The sequence below is a fragment of the Oratosquilla oratoria genome, chromosome 18 (assembly GCF_046742065.1).
Source record: "Oratosquilla oratoria isolate Oo_2021 chromosome 18, ASM4674206v1, whole genome shotgun sequence".
Taxonomy (NCBI): domain Eukaryota; kingdom Metazoa; phylum Arthropoda; class Malacostraca; order Stomatopoda; family Squillidae; genus Oratosquilla; species Oratosquilla oratoria.
This window is the reverse complement of record NC_134794.1, coordinates 3,392,338-3,410,823: the sequence shown is the minus strand read 5'-3', so window position 1 is coordinate 3,410,823 and position 18,486 is coordinate 3,392,338. Positions and strand designations below refer to the sequence as shown.

General features: G+C 45.6%; 1 protein-coding gene across 1 annotated transcript in view; it reads left to right on the top strand.

Annotated features, from left to right (window-relative positions):
• Positions 1-12,306, top strand: part of LOC143034986 (uncharacterized) — a 33,137-nt gene extending 20,831 nt beyond the window's left edge. The window contains exons 2-3 of the mRNA XM_076201362.1: positions 6,967-11,763; positions 12,126-12,306. Coding sequence (XP_076057477.1) covers positions 6,967-11,763; positions 12,126-12,165 — 4,837 coding nt within the window. The 3' untranslated portion in view covers positions 12,166-12,306. The remainder of the gene's footprint in view (positions 1-6,966; positions 11,764-12,125) is intronic.
• Positions 12,307-18,486: the final 6,180 nt, after the last annotated feature.

The following is an 18,486-nucleotide window of genomic DNA, read 5'->3' as shown; positions in this document are numbered from 1 at the left end:
ATATCGGGGATAATAATGATATTGACAGTAATAATGATAATAATAATTGAAGTGTAATGATGATATATGGCATGGGGAGGAGGAGACATGAGACAGTTGACTGACAAGATTTGAATATTTTCTCAACATTTTGTGGATCTTCGCGCGCGTCGTCGTGACGTCATGTCGCTTAGCTCTCTTTCCGAAGTAAACAGAAATGTTGTTATCAAGGTCATAACCCCCATTGCATCACCTTAGTATAGTGTTAACGGTTCCTGATCTAAATAAAATCGTTTTGCGTGAGCCAGAATAAAATCTTTTAATTAGGTCACTGTTCCATCTCGCCACCCCCCCCGTCTTTGCACTTAGGCTATTTATTTAATTTTATTTTATTTTTATTTCATATGTATTTTATTTGTATGTGTATTTTATTCAAATTTGTTTTCTTATACATTGCTTTGCAAAGAGAAAAAGAAGAAGAAGAAGGAACAATGACGAAGATAAACAAAGAGCTGAGCGAGAGAGGAGGAACTAGGGAAAGAAAGGAGAGGAGGAGGAGGAGGAGGAGGAGGAGGGTGTAATCTAAGTAATTGAGTCGAGCGTCCGTGGCCCATGGAGTGAAAGCACCCCGGCGCCTTGGGGACCCACAATGAACACTACTTCCACACGCACATGCGCTCCACACTTTCCCCTCCACGTGCACATCACCTCCACATGTACACTGACTCCATACGATCCCTCCACAATGAGCATCCTCCACATTCTCCCTCCGCACGTTCACTCCACATGAATTTTTGTTTTTTCTTTGTTTCTTAACCTTTATCTTGAGTCTCATAAGGCCACACACATTATATAGTAAGAATAAATAATAATAGTAATAATAATGATAATAATGATGATAATAATAATAATAATGGTCATAATAATAATAATGATAATAATAATAAATTGTAGTAATAATGATAATAACAATAATAATGATAATAAAGATAACAGTGGTAGTGTAGGTGATAGTAAAGTTGGTAGTGATAGTAGTTGTGGTATTGGTGTAGAAAACAGTGGTTATGGTGGTAGCAGTGACGGTGGTGGGGTTGGGGGTGATACTGGTGCTAGCCAGCACGTCACTGGACAGCGGCGTCAGTATCAATGGCGTTGGTGATCATTTCAGTTAATGTCGTGATTGTGGGAAAGATGAATGACAATACCCGAATTTTCGTCAAGAAACTTCACGATTTATGAACAAGGTTGGACGAATGTAAACAAACGAACGAAGTAGATAGACACAACGACGGTAGAAAGAGAAAAAGAGAGAGTGGAGATGGAAATAGAAAAATGAAAATTTGAAACCGACCCCCATTGTTTTATACTTCAGGTTGGAGCATTCTCCTCACCCTCTCCTCTCTATTCACAGTCTTGTTGTCAAATATCGCGTGAGGATGGAAAGGAGGAGGAGGATAGAGGGATGAATGATGAAGGTGGCAAGAGGAGTACGGCAGTTGCAGAGCCGAATATAGACAAGTTCTGAAACGCTGAAAGACGTGGTCGGGTGGGTTGACTGAATTGAATTTAGGGAAAATCTTCTTCAACAAAGTGTGTAAAGAAGAGGACAAAGAGGAAACACTAAAGAGGAGAGGAGGAAGAGGAAGGTGGGAAGGAGGATTATGAAGAAGAGGAGGAGGAGGAAGAAGAATAGGTTCTTACATAAAATCGTCATCTCCGTCCATACATACTATATACCAAAGGCTTTCCCCCCTCCCTTATAAGGAAGGTAGTCAGTTCCGTAGCCAGAATAAAATCTGTAGAGTCTGGCGCAGTGAACCGTTGGTACCACTTATTCTCTTTTATTCTGATCTGCCGTCAGGCGATTTTATTCACCTCCCTGGCGCCTCGTGGGAAGTTGAGGTTTCTCTCGATCTCACTTCCTTACCGGCTGGCACTTTATCTTCTATCACGAATCCCGCCAGACTATTTTATTCATTTCCGTGACAGACCCCTCCCCTTGACCCGTTAGATAAGGGATGTACCATTGGAGACGTTCCTCTCCCACACCCCACCAGGTCATCGGTGATGTCCCATCTGCCAATTGACGAGAACACGCGTCTCACGTTGCTCACATTATAGATCTTCGTGAGGAGGAGATGGAGGAGGAGGAGGACAAAGGGGGGAGGAGGGGAGAGGGGATTGGGGTCTCTCAAAAGACCGTGACAGAGCGAGAGTCCCGTCTCACAGGGGAGGGGGAAGGAAGACTCGACAAAGCAGAGACCGTATTCGTAGTCGTGGTCTCTTGGCGTGGGCCAGTAGGACATCTCATGTTCAGCTCTTTTTGCCTCATTACTGCTCTTCTTCATCCTCCTCCTCTCTTTTGCCTAATAAATACACTTATTCATCATCCTCTCTTTTGTATCATTATTACTCTTCTTCATCCTCCTCTCTTTTGCTTAATAAATGCACTTCTTCTTCATCCTCTCTTTTGCTTAATGAATGCACTTCTTCATCCTCCTCTCTTTTGCCTCATTACTGCTCTTCTTCATCATCCTCTCTTTTGCCTCATTACTGCTCTTCTTTATCACCCTCTCTTTTGCCTCATTACTGCTCTTTACTGCTCTTCTTCATCTTCCTCTCTTTTGCCTCATTACTGCTCTTCTTTATCCTCCTCTCTTTTGCCTCATTACTGCTCTTCTTCATCCTCCTCTCCTTTGCCTAATAAGTGCTCTTCTTAATCCTCCTCTCTTTTGCCTCATTACTGCTCTTCTTCATCCTCCTCTCCTTTGCCTAATAAATGCTCTTCTTCATCCTTCTCTCTTTTGCCTCATTACTGCTCTTCTTCATCCTCCTCTCCTTTGCCTAATAAGTGCTCTTCTTAATCCTCCTCTCTTTTGCCTCATTACTGCTCTTCTTCATCCTCCTCTCCTTTGCCTAATAAATGCTCTTCTTCATCCTTCTCTCTTTTGCCTCATTACTGCTCTTCTTCATCCTCCTCATCCTCTTCTTCCACCTCTCTTCCTCCTTCTTCTCCTCCTCCTCCTCTTCCTCATCCTTTTCTACTTCCTCCTCTTTCTACCCATTCTCTTCCATTACCATCTTTTCTTCCTTCTCTTCCTCCTTTCGTTTTCTCTCCTTCCTTTTTCTTTTTGCCCTTCACACTTCTCCTCGTCTTCCTCCTCCTCCTTCTCCGCCTCCTTCTCCTCTTTCTCCACTCTCTAATTCCCCCCCCTCTGGGTTACTGTACCTACTCCATTTCATACCACACTCTTTTATATGTGTGTATATATATATATATATATATATATATGTATATATATATAATGTGTGTGTGTGTTTCTTTTTAATCTTCTCTTCTTCCGCGTCACCGTCCTTTTTCCTCCTGCATCCGTCTTCTCTCCTACCGAACATTTCACCCTCCTATGTCAATTCCACAGTCATTCGGCCTCGTTTGAACGATTGCAAATGCACAGGCCTGCCAATTTATTTTACAGTCAAGCTTGCCAACCCTCCCAGAACGTTGTCCCCAAATTAGTCAACGTTTCAGGGCCAATGTCTGTGAAACCCATCTTCCCATGTGCGTGGACTTCATAGTCGCATGCGTTCATTTTGCGCGAGCAGCGGCGTGGGAGTCGCTACTTTGGACGATTGGTACGTCTGACGCAAAGGAAAGAAAGAAAAAAACGTGGGATTGGTAGCCGTGGGTTCTCGTAGGCTTTAGAAACATGTCACGGTGACTTTTTTTTTTTTTTCCCTCGCCCTCACCATCCTCGTCCCCCACCCATCCTCCTCATCCTCCTGCTCCCAAAGCCTCTGTCCCTTCCTCTTCCTCAACTCTTGTTCCTCTTCCTTCTGGTTTCTTTCATCTTTTCTTCTTCCTTATCCCCATCCTCCATTTCTTTAGCTTCCTCCAACTCCATTTTCTCCTCCTCCTCCCCTGCCTCGTTCTATTACTTCGCTTCCTATTCCCCCCACCCCCCACTCCTCCTCTTCCTCTTTCTATTCCTTTGGTTCCTTCTTAGCCAGTTCCTTTTCCTCCTCCCGATACTATTTTCCTCCTCCTCCTCCTCGTCCTCGTCTTCTTCTCGACTACATCACTTCTTGCTCCTCCTCCTCTTCCTCCTCTTCTTCCTATTACTTTGGTTCCTTCTTACCCAGCTCCTTTTCCTCCTCCCGATACTATTTTCCTCCTCGTCCTCGTCTTCCTCTCGACTACATCACTTCTTCCTCCTCCTCCTCCTCCTCCTCCTCCTCCTCTTTCTTCTCCACTTTCCTCCTTCCCCTGACCCTTCCCCACCTTCTCTACCCGCTCCTCCTCCTCCTCCTAATCTCGTAATGATTTTTTTCTCACAATGACTTGGCCTTGCCCTGCAACAATATTTCTTTTAGAAACGAATAAAACAGAATATAATAAAGGACTACGGTGTATTGCGTAGAAAAGCCCAAAGGACTTGGCGTTCCTGGAATGCGGTCGGTCGACAGCCTGTGGGAATGACGAGAAGAACGTGGGATATATGTATGTGTGTCCGTGTGTGTGTGTGTGTGTGTGTGTGTGTGTGTGTGTGTGTGTGTGTGTAAATACGCATTTTTGAACCCCTGGTAACTAACAAACTTAACGAACAAATCCGCTAACGAACAAGTTTTGTGAAGAATTTTTGTCTCGGTTAACGAACAATACCTCGGGTTACGACATACGGCTGTACAACACACAATCCCACCGGTCCATTGGTGCCTGAGTGAGTGAGGAACTGGGATGGTGATGTCGGCTCTTACTGCGACGAAGAAGTGGCACTGTTTGGCACTCCCTAGCACTCCGGGTTCAGGTGCAGGAACCAGATGGAGGCTCCTCAATCTTTGGGTCGTCTTTACTTAATCTCGGAAGGTCGTTCTCGTCTTGCCTAAAGGTCCGACCCCCCCCCCCTTTTAAGAGCTCCTTCATATAAATTTTCCTCCTCCTCCTCCTCCTCTTGCTCCCCTTCTCATCCTGATCCTTCCTCCTCCTCCTCCTCCTACTTTTTCTAGCCTCCTCCTGTTCCTCCTCCTCCTCCTACATTTTCTCGCCTCCTTCTGTTCCTCCTCCTCCTCATCTCGCCCCCTTCTCATCCTGATCCTTCCATCTCCTCCTTCTCCTCCTCCTCCTACTGTTTCTCCTCCCCTCACTCTCTCTTCTCATCCAGATCCTTCCTTCCTCCCACTTCTCTTCCTCCTCCTCCTTCATCTCCTTCATCAGCTGTCTGAGTCGGAGATCATAACGGCCGGATGTTGCCCTGCGTCTCCGCTCGCTTCCCAAATGAGTCGGTACAGCTCAAGCAAAGGATCTCTCTCTCTCTCTCTCTCTCTCTCTCTCTCTCTCTCTCTCTCTCTCTCTCTCTCTCTCTCTGCTCTGCCCTTTCCATCTTCACTATACTTTATCAAGCCTTGCTCTTTTTTTTTTTTTTTTTTTTTTTTTTTTTTTTTTTTTTTTCAATCACACCCCTCCGTCTTCAGATGAACTAAGAAACGTGGTAATGGGTAAAGAACTTCTTAGTGTAGGCCTTATGGTCTCTTGCAGTCTCTTATGTAAAACATGTCACCGTGTTAAAGGGCCCAAGAGAAGACGTCACTGAGCCTCGTGAGAGCGTCCCTTTACCTTCCTCCCTCCCCCCTCCCCCTCCCCCCCTATCCGCCTCTGCCCCACATCAGCTCCCGTAGCTTCTGAGGAAATAGTTTACGGACAATTTGTCCCGTTTTGGAGACGCTCGGACAACTCCTTCCTCCTTTTTATCCCTTTCCTCCTCCTCTTCCTCCTCCTCTTCCTCCTCTTCTTCTCTTGTATTTGACTGCCACAACTGCCACTGTCATTGCAATCATCATCACCATTTCCATCACCATTATCACCACAATCATCATCATTTCCATCGTCATCTTTATCACTATCATCACCATCCTCATCATTATCATTGCTATCATCACAAACATCACTATCGTCATCACCATTTCCAAAATCATTATCACCATCATCACAGTCATCACTATCCTCATCATTATCATTACTATCATCACAAACATCACTATCGTCATCACCATTTCCATAATCATTATCACCACCATCATCACAATCATCACTATCATCACAGTTTCCATCACCACCACCACCATCACAATCATTATCAATATCATCATCATTATCATTTCACCTCTTATGGTGCCACCGCCACATTTGCAAGCTCCCACGGTTGATTAAAAGCCTTTTTATCCGGACAAACAATACCTCAATTGATGAAAGAAAACGGGATGTAGGAGGGAGAGCATCCGCGTCGTTCCAGGACGAAGAAAAGAGCACTTAAGCGTCACAAGGACATCGTATAGTAGAGGACAAGAGGGTCCTGCTCAAAGTACAGGGTGACATAAAAAAGGCGACCGAGAATTATATTAATGTAACAGTAAATTCAGAGTACAAAGTTGAATTTGTGTCAAGAGTATAATGAATGTGTACAATAAGATAAGATATGAGGATCACTGTGTATATATATATATAGTTTTATTTTTTTTATGTACTTACCATTATTATAAATAAATGTATATATATATATATAGTATATATATATATATATATATGTGTGTGTGTGTGTGTGTGTGTGTGTGTGTGTGTATATATGTAATATAGTTTTATTTTCTATGTATGTATGTAGGTGTATATGTAATATAGTTTTATTTTCTATTGTATTTATTTGTTTATCATCATTATAAATAGAAAAATGTATATATGTATATATGTGTATATATATATATATATATGTGTGTGTGTGTGTGTGTGTGTGTGTGTGTGTGTGTGTTTTCTCTTTTTGAAGTAGATTCAAGTATAGAAGTCAGATGGATATAAGTAATTTGTTATGGTGAACATATGTACCCATATTTTTATTTTATTTTATTCTTTAATACCTTTGCTCATGCAACAGCAGGGTCATTCTACGCGCCCCGTGACATACTCGCACGATAGCTCATTTCGTTTTCTCTCTTCGCCAGGGTGCACGCGGTGGTGCTGATGGGCTTGGTGGCCGTCGCGGCGGCGAACCAGCCCCTCCCGTCGGACATCGAGTGGGACTTCTCGAACTGGCAGCCCATCCTCGCCCCTTGCCCCTCCTGCCGAAAGGGGAAGGTCCTCCACGCCGAGCGTCTGGACGACGGGGAAGGGAACGTTCCTCAACTGACGTCACAGGTCTTCGGGACCAGCTCCTCCAACCTGAAGACGCAGGTGGTCAAGGCCGACCTGGTTCCGCTCAAGGTGCCCGAGAAGCAGCACAAGATCTTCATCGTGGGAGAGCCAACTCGCGCAGATCAGCAACTTTCTTCCTCCTTGTCCGTGTCTGGAGACCAATCGAAGATTATCCAGAAGCTTCCTTTAGTGGCGTCGCACACACCAACTTCCTTCATCAACTCCGGTTTGTCTAGCTCTCAACAACAACAACAGCAGCAGCAACAACAACAGCAACAACATCAACAACAACAATCCTTCTTTACGCCTCCAAATCCCGTGGTCTCGACGTTCAACGTAAGACTACAAGACAATAATCAAGACTCTTTCTCTCCTTCACATGGTCCGGGGATTAAAGTAGTGTCTGGGTCACAGAAACCTCAAGATGAAATCTCCATCTCCCCACGACGTCCAAGTACCTCGATCCAGTTCCAGTCACCAGATCCTCAACAGGAAGGTCCAGTTTCCTCTTCAGAGTTTCCGGGACCCAGCAGCGAGACGAACCCTTCCACATCGAAGCAGCAGAAGACGGTTGTCATAAGACAACCTCTGATTCACAAGGAAACTGGTTTCGTTCCCTCCAAGCCTCCGAGCCCCGCCGCGGAATCGAAATCTCGCATACAGCTTGTCTATCTCCCCGAAGGAACTATCGAGAGCCTCAGTCGAGCCAACCTAGCCCAGATTCGCCCAACGACTGAAGGCACGCCTGTTACTACCGAAGAGTCCGTCTTAGTCCTCGAAACGAAGAGCACCCCACCCTTGGATTTCAAAGCGGAGCTGCCTTCTTTAAGCGGTTCCTCCATTCCTTTCGAAGTTTCACAGCATATCGGAGACGTGGACTTTTCAGACAAGCAGAAGCGAGACCACGAGGGAAGAGTGATTTCGGGCGGCATTTCCTTCCAACGCCCTAACAGTATTGGCATGTCTCTGGTGACGACGCACGGCCAAGAGGAAGACGCCAAGTCGAAGATTCGCCTGCTCGAGGACGCTCTTGCCGACGGTTTCCCGAAACCACAGAAAGAGGGAAATCTCCCAAGGGTCTTCATCGCTCCGTCCCACATTCCTCCTCCACCGGGCTACGTCAAAATCCCTCTTGTGCCCCAGGTGGAGAACTCCGAAGGCCAAAGCGCTCTCCCACAAACCTTCCTGACCCCTGACTCCAGATCGCCACCGCCAGGATTTGTCAAGCTCGACCTACCCAGAGGAGTTACACAGCTGTCCCGCGACATTCCCGTCGTGGTCCCAGACTCCCAGGTGCCCCCAATTCTCCCCCACGGCTCCCATGTCTTCCCCCCGCCCGGCCCTCCGCAGCCATCTTTCCAGCCAGAGCCTTCGTTCAGACCCGACGCCTCCATTAACATCGAGAACGTCGGAGTTCGCAACGGCAAGAAGATTGAGTTTCAGCCACCGCCACAGCAGACCTTCCCGTCGAGCACTCCTCCACCCTTCTCGAGCAACTTCCCCCAGGCTTCACCCCCACGACCACCAGTCTTCCCCCCGACACAAGGACAAAACCTCCCGACCTTCGGAGCTCAGCCTCCGAACTTCCAAGTGACCCAACGATTCCCCCCGAGCCCCAACCAGATCCCCAGCTTCCAGCCAGGACGTCCGCAGGGACAGACTCAGTTTAATGACGTTTCCCTTTTAGGACAACCGGTGTCTCCTTCCCCTAGGCCCCAAGGGCAGCCCAATATCCAGCCCTTCTCATTCCCCACCCCGAGGCCGTTCGGCTCCCACCCAGCCCCTCACAATAACCGACCCACGTTCCCAATCAACAACATATTTGCCAATCCTCAACCTCAACAGTTCCCCAATCGAAACGTGTTCCAGAACCCACAGCCGACGTTAAAACCAGATTTCCCTCAGGCTCCTTTCCCCAATCCTAACTTCAATACCCAGCCTTTCAGTCAGGGACCTCCACCCTCCCAGCCCTTCCCTCAACCAAACCCTCAACACAGCTTTACACCTCAACCTAGTCCTCGCCCCACTATCCGTCCTTTCCCCAGCCCAGCCCCTCGCCCGACACCTCAGCCTTCCTCGCCGAGACCCACAACCCCTCGCCCCACTACACCTCGCCACACAACACCTCGCCCCACAACACCTCGACCCACAACACCTCGCCCAACAACACCTCGCCCCACTACCCCACGACCCACAACACCTCGACCCACAACTCGCCCGACCACTCCCAAACCCTTCCCGTCATTGACCACAGCATTTGCTCCTCGCATCCCGTCCCATGTGGCGGTGACTCCCAAGCCCTTCCCCTCCTCCTCACCCAAACTGAGACCTCTTCCAGAGACCACCCAGCGACCTGATTCGTTCTCTGGTGGACGTACCTTTGTCCCCTTCAAACCTCAGCCTCACGAACCCTTCCCCCACGATTCTCCACAGTTCCTTCCACAGGATCCTTTCCCACAAGCTCCTCCCCAGACCTTCCTTCCCGGAGAGCCTTTCCCGCCACCCCAGCCTCTTCCTCAGCAACCCTTCCCACACGCCCCTCCCCAGGAGCGATTCCCACATCCCTCGCCTACTCCCACTCCATTCCCAAAGTCCACACTGCGACCTCTGGTTGAAACGTCAGCTCGCCCTCAGCCCTTCCCATCCTCACCTGTCCCCGTCCCTGTATCCCCAGAATCCTTCCAGGCTTTCCCCAAACCCACTACCTCCCCCTTCTCTCAGGGGGGATTGCGATTCACATCCGCCGCCCCCTCCTTCCAGCCGCAACAACCCATTCTCAGCTCAACGCCCAATAGTCTGATTCGAGGCAAACCCGAGGTAGCCAAAACCGACTTCGAAAGCTCCCGATTCCCACAACCTCCGCCGTTCTCATTCCAGATTCGACAAAAGTCCAAACCCGTTCCACCCACGCGGTTCTTTGACCAGCAAGAACCGCATTTCTCCTCTCCTTCCCAGTTCCCCTCACTCTCGCATACCACTCCAGCTACTTCCCCTCGACCTATCCGTCCTCAGCCGGTTGACTCATTTGCGGCAGATCCTTCCCGTCCTGCTCTTGACATCTTGCACGAGGAGTCTCCCGTTGACTTCGGACGGGAGGAAGATCTGCAGACTCTAACCCCGAGACCCTCTGTCACCTCTCCCTCCCCTCGACCTTTTGTCACGCATCCTTCATCGCGACCTGTCTTTTCGACTTCTCGACCTCTCTTTAAAACTCCTTCACCCCCGCCAAGCCCGACGACTCCTAGTCGACCTGCCTTTACGACATTTTCACCTCGACCTACGACCCCGTCTCCTTCACCTTCCTTCGCAACTACTCCGCAACCATTCTTTACATCTCCTTCGCCGCGTCTTAGCTCTACCACTCCTTTCAAACCTCTGTTTACAACTCCTTCTCTACCTGTTGTTACAACTCCTTCCTCTCTGCCTTTGGTTACTACGGCCAAACCGAAAGAACTCGATTCTACGACTTCTTTGAGGCGTGTCAATACGACGCCCTCACCGAAACGACTCACCACCACGACTAGTCTCCCCGAGACTGAAGAACCCTTTATCGATACGACGACGACGACACCAACGACCTCGACCCTAAAAGTAACGACATACAAACCTAGGACAACCTTCAACAGAGGAAGTCGCAGACCTTTCGTGAAAACGAAGATTACACCCAAGAGAAAAGAAGAGGAGACCGACGGAGAAAAAGCTGTGACTCTCTTCCCGCCCTTCTCGGTCGCCCGAAGCCGCTCACGTTTGCGTGAGAGTGAAGCTTCGAAGACTGATGACTTGGTTTCCGAAGGTGGCGTGACCGTTCCTCCCCGTGGAACCTTTGGCCTGAGACTTCGACCACGAACTCGACCTAGTATCCGCGGCACCTTCCAGAGAAGCCAGAAGGAGGGGGTCACTTCCAGTACCGAGAAGACAGAGACACCTCGAGGGTCTCCAAAGGTAGTCCCCGTCGCTCATACAACAACCTCAACCACGACCAGACGCCCCCGCCGACTCCCGGCATGGTTCAGACGCAACAGGTCCAGAGGACGGTTCCGCAGCAGCACTGAAGGAACCCCAGAGGACACTGACTTCCTTGCCGATGGAGGTTTTAAGGATGAACAACCCCTTACCTTCGTCGATGGAAATGAGTTTGCAGGGGCCGAATCAGCCCTAGTGGTCTTCAGCCAACCTCCTCAAAACACTGTGCCTGGGGAGACTGATAAAGTTGAGCCAGTTCTCCACACCGCAGAAGAAGCTTTTGTCAGCCTGGTTGAAGAAGTCGAAGCTGAGGTTAAGCGCGAAGAAGCTGAGACGGAACTGAGAGCAGAAGAAACTCCCGCGGGACCTCTTGTGATTTATACACCTGAATCTCCAGAAGTAGTAGAAGAGCATCTCATCACTGATCCCTTCGCTGACGAGTACGACATCGTCAAGGAAAGGGTGGCTGACCCCCATGGCGAGGTGCCAGTTGCAGAGAACAAACCAAACACTGAGGGGAAATTGGAAGAAGAGTCTTCGCCCGAAGAAGGTGCTCCTCACACCACAATCGGACCCTGGGAGGAACCAGAAGTCACAACCTTAGTCGAAGCCGCCGTGCCTGAGTCGACCCCGCCTTCAAATGAGTATGTGTATGAGTATGATTATCCTTATGATTATGAAGTTGCACCCGTAGCTGAACCTGAACCAGTGCATGACACACTAAAGCACGAACCAGATCCCGTTGATTACGAGAATCTGGACACAGTAGTTGACGTAGATGTGACCACATTCGCACCGTTGAGGGAGTATACTGTCTTTTCTTCTCCTTCTTTTTCTTCTAATCAGTCTTCTTCATCTCGCCTGCCTTTAGAGGAGGTGACAGAGAAAGTAGTGAAAGGTATAGAGGTCAAAGAGGTTGAATCGGATTCGTACGGAGAATACTTGACAGAGTCTCCCAGGTTCTTTGAACGTTTTCCTAATGATTATTTCACTGATACCCCTGCAGGAGGAGACGAATCAGCAGCGCCAGGCTCCGAATACTCTGAAAAAGAGTATTATGAGTACTACGACGAAGAGAACGCGGACAACGAAACTGCCTTTGGAGCGAGCAAGACTCATATTGTGTATGCCGTGTACTCAACGGAACCTCCTCTCATAGAGGAGGTTGCAAACACCGACGCTCCAGTGCCAGATGACGAGGATTTTGCCACGACCTTGGGCCCGTTGAAGCCAATAGAAATTCATTATGCGGAAGAGGTTAAGATCAGCGAATCCTCAACTCCTGCAAAAGAGGATTTGCTGGAGGAAGTGTTCGAAGTCACGGAGGATCCTGAAAAGACAACAGAGTTCATGGACGACATCGAGACGACGACATATTTTCCTTATACAGTGAAGAAACCCTTGGTTCCAGTTGAGGAGAAGCTAGAAAGTCCTCACCTGGATCCGCAGGGGTTAGATGAGGCACAGCGAGTCCAAGGTCGAGACCAAACGGTAGAGTCCAGGAAACCCGAAGTGGCAGAAGACGAGAAGTCACTGACAGAAGACGAGGAGAAGTCTTCCGGAAGTCGACAGAGCCCCCGGAAGCTTGTTCCTTTGTACGAGCGGCTTCAGGTCGTGAAGTCTGGCAACAAGACGCCTTCGAAGACTCGAGTCATCGGTCATTCTACCGTCACGGAGATCAGAGCCTCGGACCCCGTCTTCTGCTACCGAGGTCGGTGTATATTCGGTAACAAAATCCAACGGAGAAAAAGAACACCTGCACAGTAAATGGAATAATGGGTAAGACTAAATATATATATATTTGAGTTAAGGAAACATTTAAAGCAACGAACCTTGTTATCTCATTCCTTGATGGAGGAATATCCGGAAATGTCACTAAAACTATACCTGAAAATCATCGTAGTTCTGATGAGGGTAGATGTATAATAATCATTAGATTTATAAGTGAGCTGACAGGAGAGATTCCTTCATGTGGATATCGTGTCGGATCTTCAAAGAGATCCTTCAATTCTTCTCATTTCTCTGTTCTTATCGCGCATTATTTTCTGATTTTTCTTTTTTAACCGTTTACTTTGAACTCTTCCAAAGAGATATATATATATATATGTGTGTGTGTGTGTGTGTGTGGAACGAATTGTTAATAACAGCAATGCAATTTAAATAACTAGTGGGATTCATGCTCAGTGTACCTGCGATCGAAGCTCGCGACGGCCGGGTTTGATTATTTTAATTACATCGCTGCTACTAGCGATTCGTTCCACAATAGTCACAACGGCGAAGCAAATAAAAGCCTCGTGGCGGCCTTGCACACACACATATATATATATATATACATATATATATATATATATATATATATATATACATATGTATACAGATATATATACATGTGCATACACACACAAATATATATATATATATATATATATATACATATATATATCTGTGTGCTTTGATTCCTTCAGCCAGTACGACTAGCCAATCCCCAGATCGAGGTAGCTAGTCCTCAGGTCGATGCCTTTCTCAGGAACTCCTCGCCCGATTTCTTAATCTTTAACGTGATCATTTGCAATAATTTTTGCAACGGAAAATTATATCATCAGGAGACCTTTCGGTCCATAAGGAAGCCGGATGGATATATAAATAAACAATTGGTAACTCATCCTTCAGTGGAACGCGTTCTTCGATCTCTTGGAAGGATCCAACACATGACGTTGCTAGAGTTGGAGGGATCCAACACAAAACGTTGCTAGAGTTGGAAGGATCCAACACAAAACGTTGTTAGAGTTGGAAGGATCCAACACAAAACGTTGCTAGAGTACCAGGTGTTAGCAGAATCTCTGTCGTTACATCTAGGATTGAAAATAAAAACTTTGTAATGCCATATAACCAAAATTCCATATATACACGTGTATGTGTGTCTGTATATTTACAGATAAATGTTTCTCCTTAATTGCAGATATTGTTCCGTGCACGTGTGTTATCTTGCTCGTATTTATGTTTCTCAGAAATTATCAGCTGGTCTGTTGGTTTCTGCCTCCACACTTCTCTTACAATGTCTGAGAGTATTCCCCCCATTTCCTCATTATCTGTACAGTATGTCCATAATAATCGTGCCGTTTAATAATCACTTGTAACATTATTTATGATAAGACTTGTCAATAAAGTTTCTTTTGTATATATACAGATGTTTCATTGGGGTTACGCCCGTCATGAATTGGTGTGGAGAGGTCTGAAGACACTCTGGGCCAACTCTTTGGTTGTGTGACTCAAATATTCAAGTGTAAGGCCTCAAGGTATTGAGAAATATTATGAGAAAAAGGAAGATATTTTGAGTATGTAAACAGATGAAACATAAAATAAACACTTTATTCTATTTATATATAAATCAACAAAATTTATTGTATTATTTTACACCTCTGCACGCCACCACCATGATCATTCCATTGAGGATTAACTTCCTTTTATGTCTTTCTTCTGGCTGCCACTTGACTAATATATCCAACAAAGGGAGATCACTCAGGAACGAGGAGCTCCAGATGGCTCAGTGGTACTGCGCTCGCATCAAGCGCGAAACCCGAATTCGAGTCCAAAAAACGGACACAAATACGAAGATGATGCACCATAGGCGGCCAATGGTCCTCGACCTCCGAACTCGTGTATCCCGTGCTTATGTAATTCTGTTCATTGGCCACTGAGACCAATCACAAAAACCACTAAACATCGGCAATCTCCAACTAATTTGAAGTTCGTTGCCTCACTAATGAAACTCTGTTAAAAACGTAATGGAGGAGACTATAAAAGACCATAAGGCCTACACTAGGAAGTTCCATGTCCCTCACCTGTCATCCCAATCCATAATGTTATCTCTTAAACCAACCAGTAGCTTTAGCACTAACCACTCTTAACCACTCTATTGGTAAACCAGTTCTTGCTTATTTCCATCTTAAACTTAGATGTGTCCAATTTAAACCCATTACTACAAGTAAACCTTCCCCCAGGGGTTTAAGAACCCCAATTGAAGAACTACTAATCCCCCCATCCCCACCCCAAAAGCCCTAAGCTAAGTCGAGGGCTTTCTACAATGCAGGATGGCCGGCTGCAGTGACCGGGCAAAGTCGTTTATGGGAAAAAAAAAATAGAAAAAAGGCGTCTGGGATGACTAGACGTAGTCTGTGGCACCAAAAACTTGGGAAAGGAAGTGAATGTCATGCAATCTATAAAACCAGAATTCTTACACGAGCGTGAAACCTTTCGCTCCATTCTCGGCAACACTCATGACCTCTCTTTCTCTCTCTCTCTCTCTCTCTCTCTCTCTCTCTCGTTGGACAAACTTAGGTTTAAGAAGGAAATAGGTAAGAATTTTTTTACCAGTAGAGCGATCAAAGAATGGAATAGACTTAGTAACCATCTAGTTAGTGAGCGCTGAAACTATCGGTTGTTTAAGAGATGTGATAAATTTGATCAATTTATGGATGGGGATGACAGGTGATAATAGACATGGAACTGCCTAGTGTAGGCCTTATGGTCTCTTGCAGTCTCCTCCATGCTTATGTTCTATATGTGTGTGTGTGTATGCCTGTGCATATCCCCTTCAGGAAAAATTAAACTTTCTCTAGTGTTCTTGATGTTCCTTCTAGTGCTCCATTATTTATTTGTTATTATCATAATTTTATTTTATTTATTATTATTTTATTTTATACACTTTAAATATAGAACATGAAAATAGAGGGACAAAGAAAGAACAGACAAGAATTTGGAAAAGATCGTTACAAATTTGAATTGTCGACCCGCATCTGACAAAAATCGTTCAACAATAACAAAAACTGGGAGAGACTGAGACTTATGATTTGATCTCCGAACTGCAATTTGCTACTAAAATAATCCCTTATTTTTTTTTAATCTAGCGTACGCCAGACGATTTTATTCATCTTTGGGCGTTAATGGAGGTCATCTCATTATATGGCTGTGATCGTTCCATTTTTTATCAAATTATAAATGCCATTATCGCTTCGAATAAAAATATTCTGCTTATTTTTCACCCCTTTCATTACACAATTTGGGTTTTTCTTACCTGCAGCCAGGCGATTTCATTCAGCTGAGGAAAAATTCTGGATTCTCCAGGGTCAAGGAATTACTCTATCGATTAAGTCTTACTCTGAGAAGTACCTAATGTTTATGAGATGCTGTCTGCCCTTACGTAAGCTCAGACCTCTATTAAGTTTGAGTTGGCTCATGAAAAAAATCTGTCGGGCTGTACCAGTCTGAAATCTTTTGGTATTTTATTTGTTCCTACTGACACGACCACCATCCACCCCTTAAGAAATAAATAAATAAAATAAAATAAAAAGAGAGAGAGAGAGGAAAACAAAACTATCTTTGTGACTATGCTAACACTAAAAACCGTTCAAAATAAATACCCACAATACTGAAGTAATTATATTTACATTGACCTTGCCAGGGCACTACCAAACATATATATATGTTTATGTATACATATATATACATTTTTTCTACGGGACGGTACTGCTGCCAAAAAAGAAACTAACAATATTATTATTGCCAATAGATATAGACCGTGTTAAGTCCCCTGACAACAGCTTGGAGGCTATCACCAACTGCATCGTTATTATTACAAACGTTAGGGTTCACATTGATCAAATGTCCCCGTCAGTTTCCCCTTCCACTGTCTTGTTCGAAGAATATTTGTCGAGATGGACGGAGCGTGGTTGAGGGTTGATGCTTGACATACGATCTGTTTTAGAGCCTGACCATCATCTGAGCAAGATTTGTGTCATTCTTCAAACATAATGGGGTTTTATTTGTTAATTAGTTTGTATTTAAATTTTATATATATATTTTTTTCTATCGTGTCGTATCATCACGTGACCTCTGACCTCTTCTGAATGACCTCTTGCAACCTGGACCTTAGGCCAGTGACCTTTGTAAACACATCAGTTCCCTTTGAAAATACATCAGTTACCTTGGTTGCCAAAACGGGTGCCGTGACGATGCACGTCACCCGTCTGAACACATTTTGAGTAGAGCAAATTAAGCACATCATTCATTCTCATTCCTGCTGTACGCATGGGTGGCTGATCATAGAACTATCTAGAATTAAGAAATAAATTGAGCTGTAAAGAGAGAGGGAAAGAATATTAAAAGGGTTTGATTCGTTCCTTTAAGTCATAGTGAACACAGTATTGAATTTAATAAAGACTATCATATCCTTTAAGTCTTCTGCTTATTCCTTGATCATCCAGAAAAGTCCTACGGTTCTTATGATCTTCAAGAAATCCTTGCGACCTTGAGCTATCTTCTTGTGAAGATCCGTACGACCTTAAGATGCTTCTCGTGACCCTTAGAGATATCCTAGCGATTCTTAATGAAATTCCTTTCTTGACCCACAAGGAGAGATATCCTTGTGATTCCTGATCAGGTTCCTTTCTTGACCCACAAGATCATAAAGAAGAAGGAAAAGAAAATAAGAATATCTGTGACCCTTAGAGAGATCCTTCTCCTACTTCTTTTCCTCCTCCTTCTCCTCCTTTTCTCTTTTTCTTCTCTTCATCTTCTCTTTCTTCCTCTTCCTTTCTGTCGTCTTCTTGTTCTGCTTTTTCTTCTTCCTCTTCTTCAAGGATCTCTCTAAAGGTTAAAAGGAGCTTCTTGAGGGTCGAGAAAGGAATTTCATTAGTAATAACAATGATCTTGTTAAAGGTCACAAGAAACTTCTGGGGGGGATTACAAGGATCACAAGAGTCTTCTTAGGGTTACAAGGATCTCGGGGATAACTTTTTTTAAACCAGAAGGGTTTAAGGGCATTTCTGAAAGGAATAATTTCTTCGTACTTTTTCTTCCTAGGTTTCTTTAACCGGTTGGTCATTCACGAAGGCTCTTGAAAAGGATCAGGAGGCAATGCATCACTTCAATCGTTTGTATGTTTTTCCTGTATACCACCGGAAAAGAGATGATTCCATTGGCAAATTTTGAGTCATTGGACAAATAGGTGAAGCATGTCTCGACCAATCAATTGGCCTCCTGTCATTTTAGACTCTTTCTGTCTATCGCCAGACGATTTCATTCAGCTGGTGGTACCTCCTCACCATAGAACATCAGGTCAAATCTCATGTTGGTTCTGGCTTCCACCAGGTCACTTTATTCAGCTGAGGGAAGGAGGGGTCGCCCCGTGGGTGGGTGGGTCTTTGCTCTCAAAGAACCCACACCACCTCGATGGCGACTCGGACTGCAAGAAGAGTCAGGAAGTATGTCCCGACTCCCTCCGCCTGACGGGAGCAGGGTCCCCACGATTCATCGTTGGGGGACCCACGGCGACGCCACTGGTTCTTCGCTCGCCCTCGAAGCCCAGG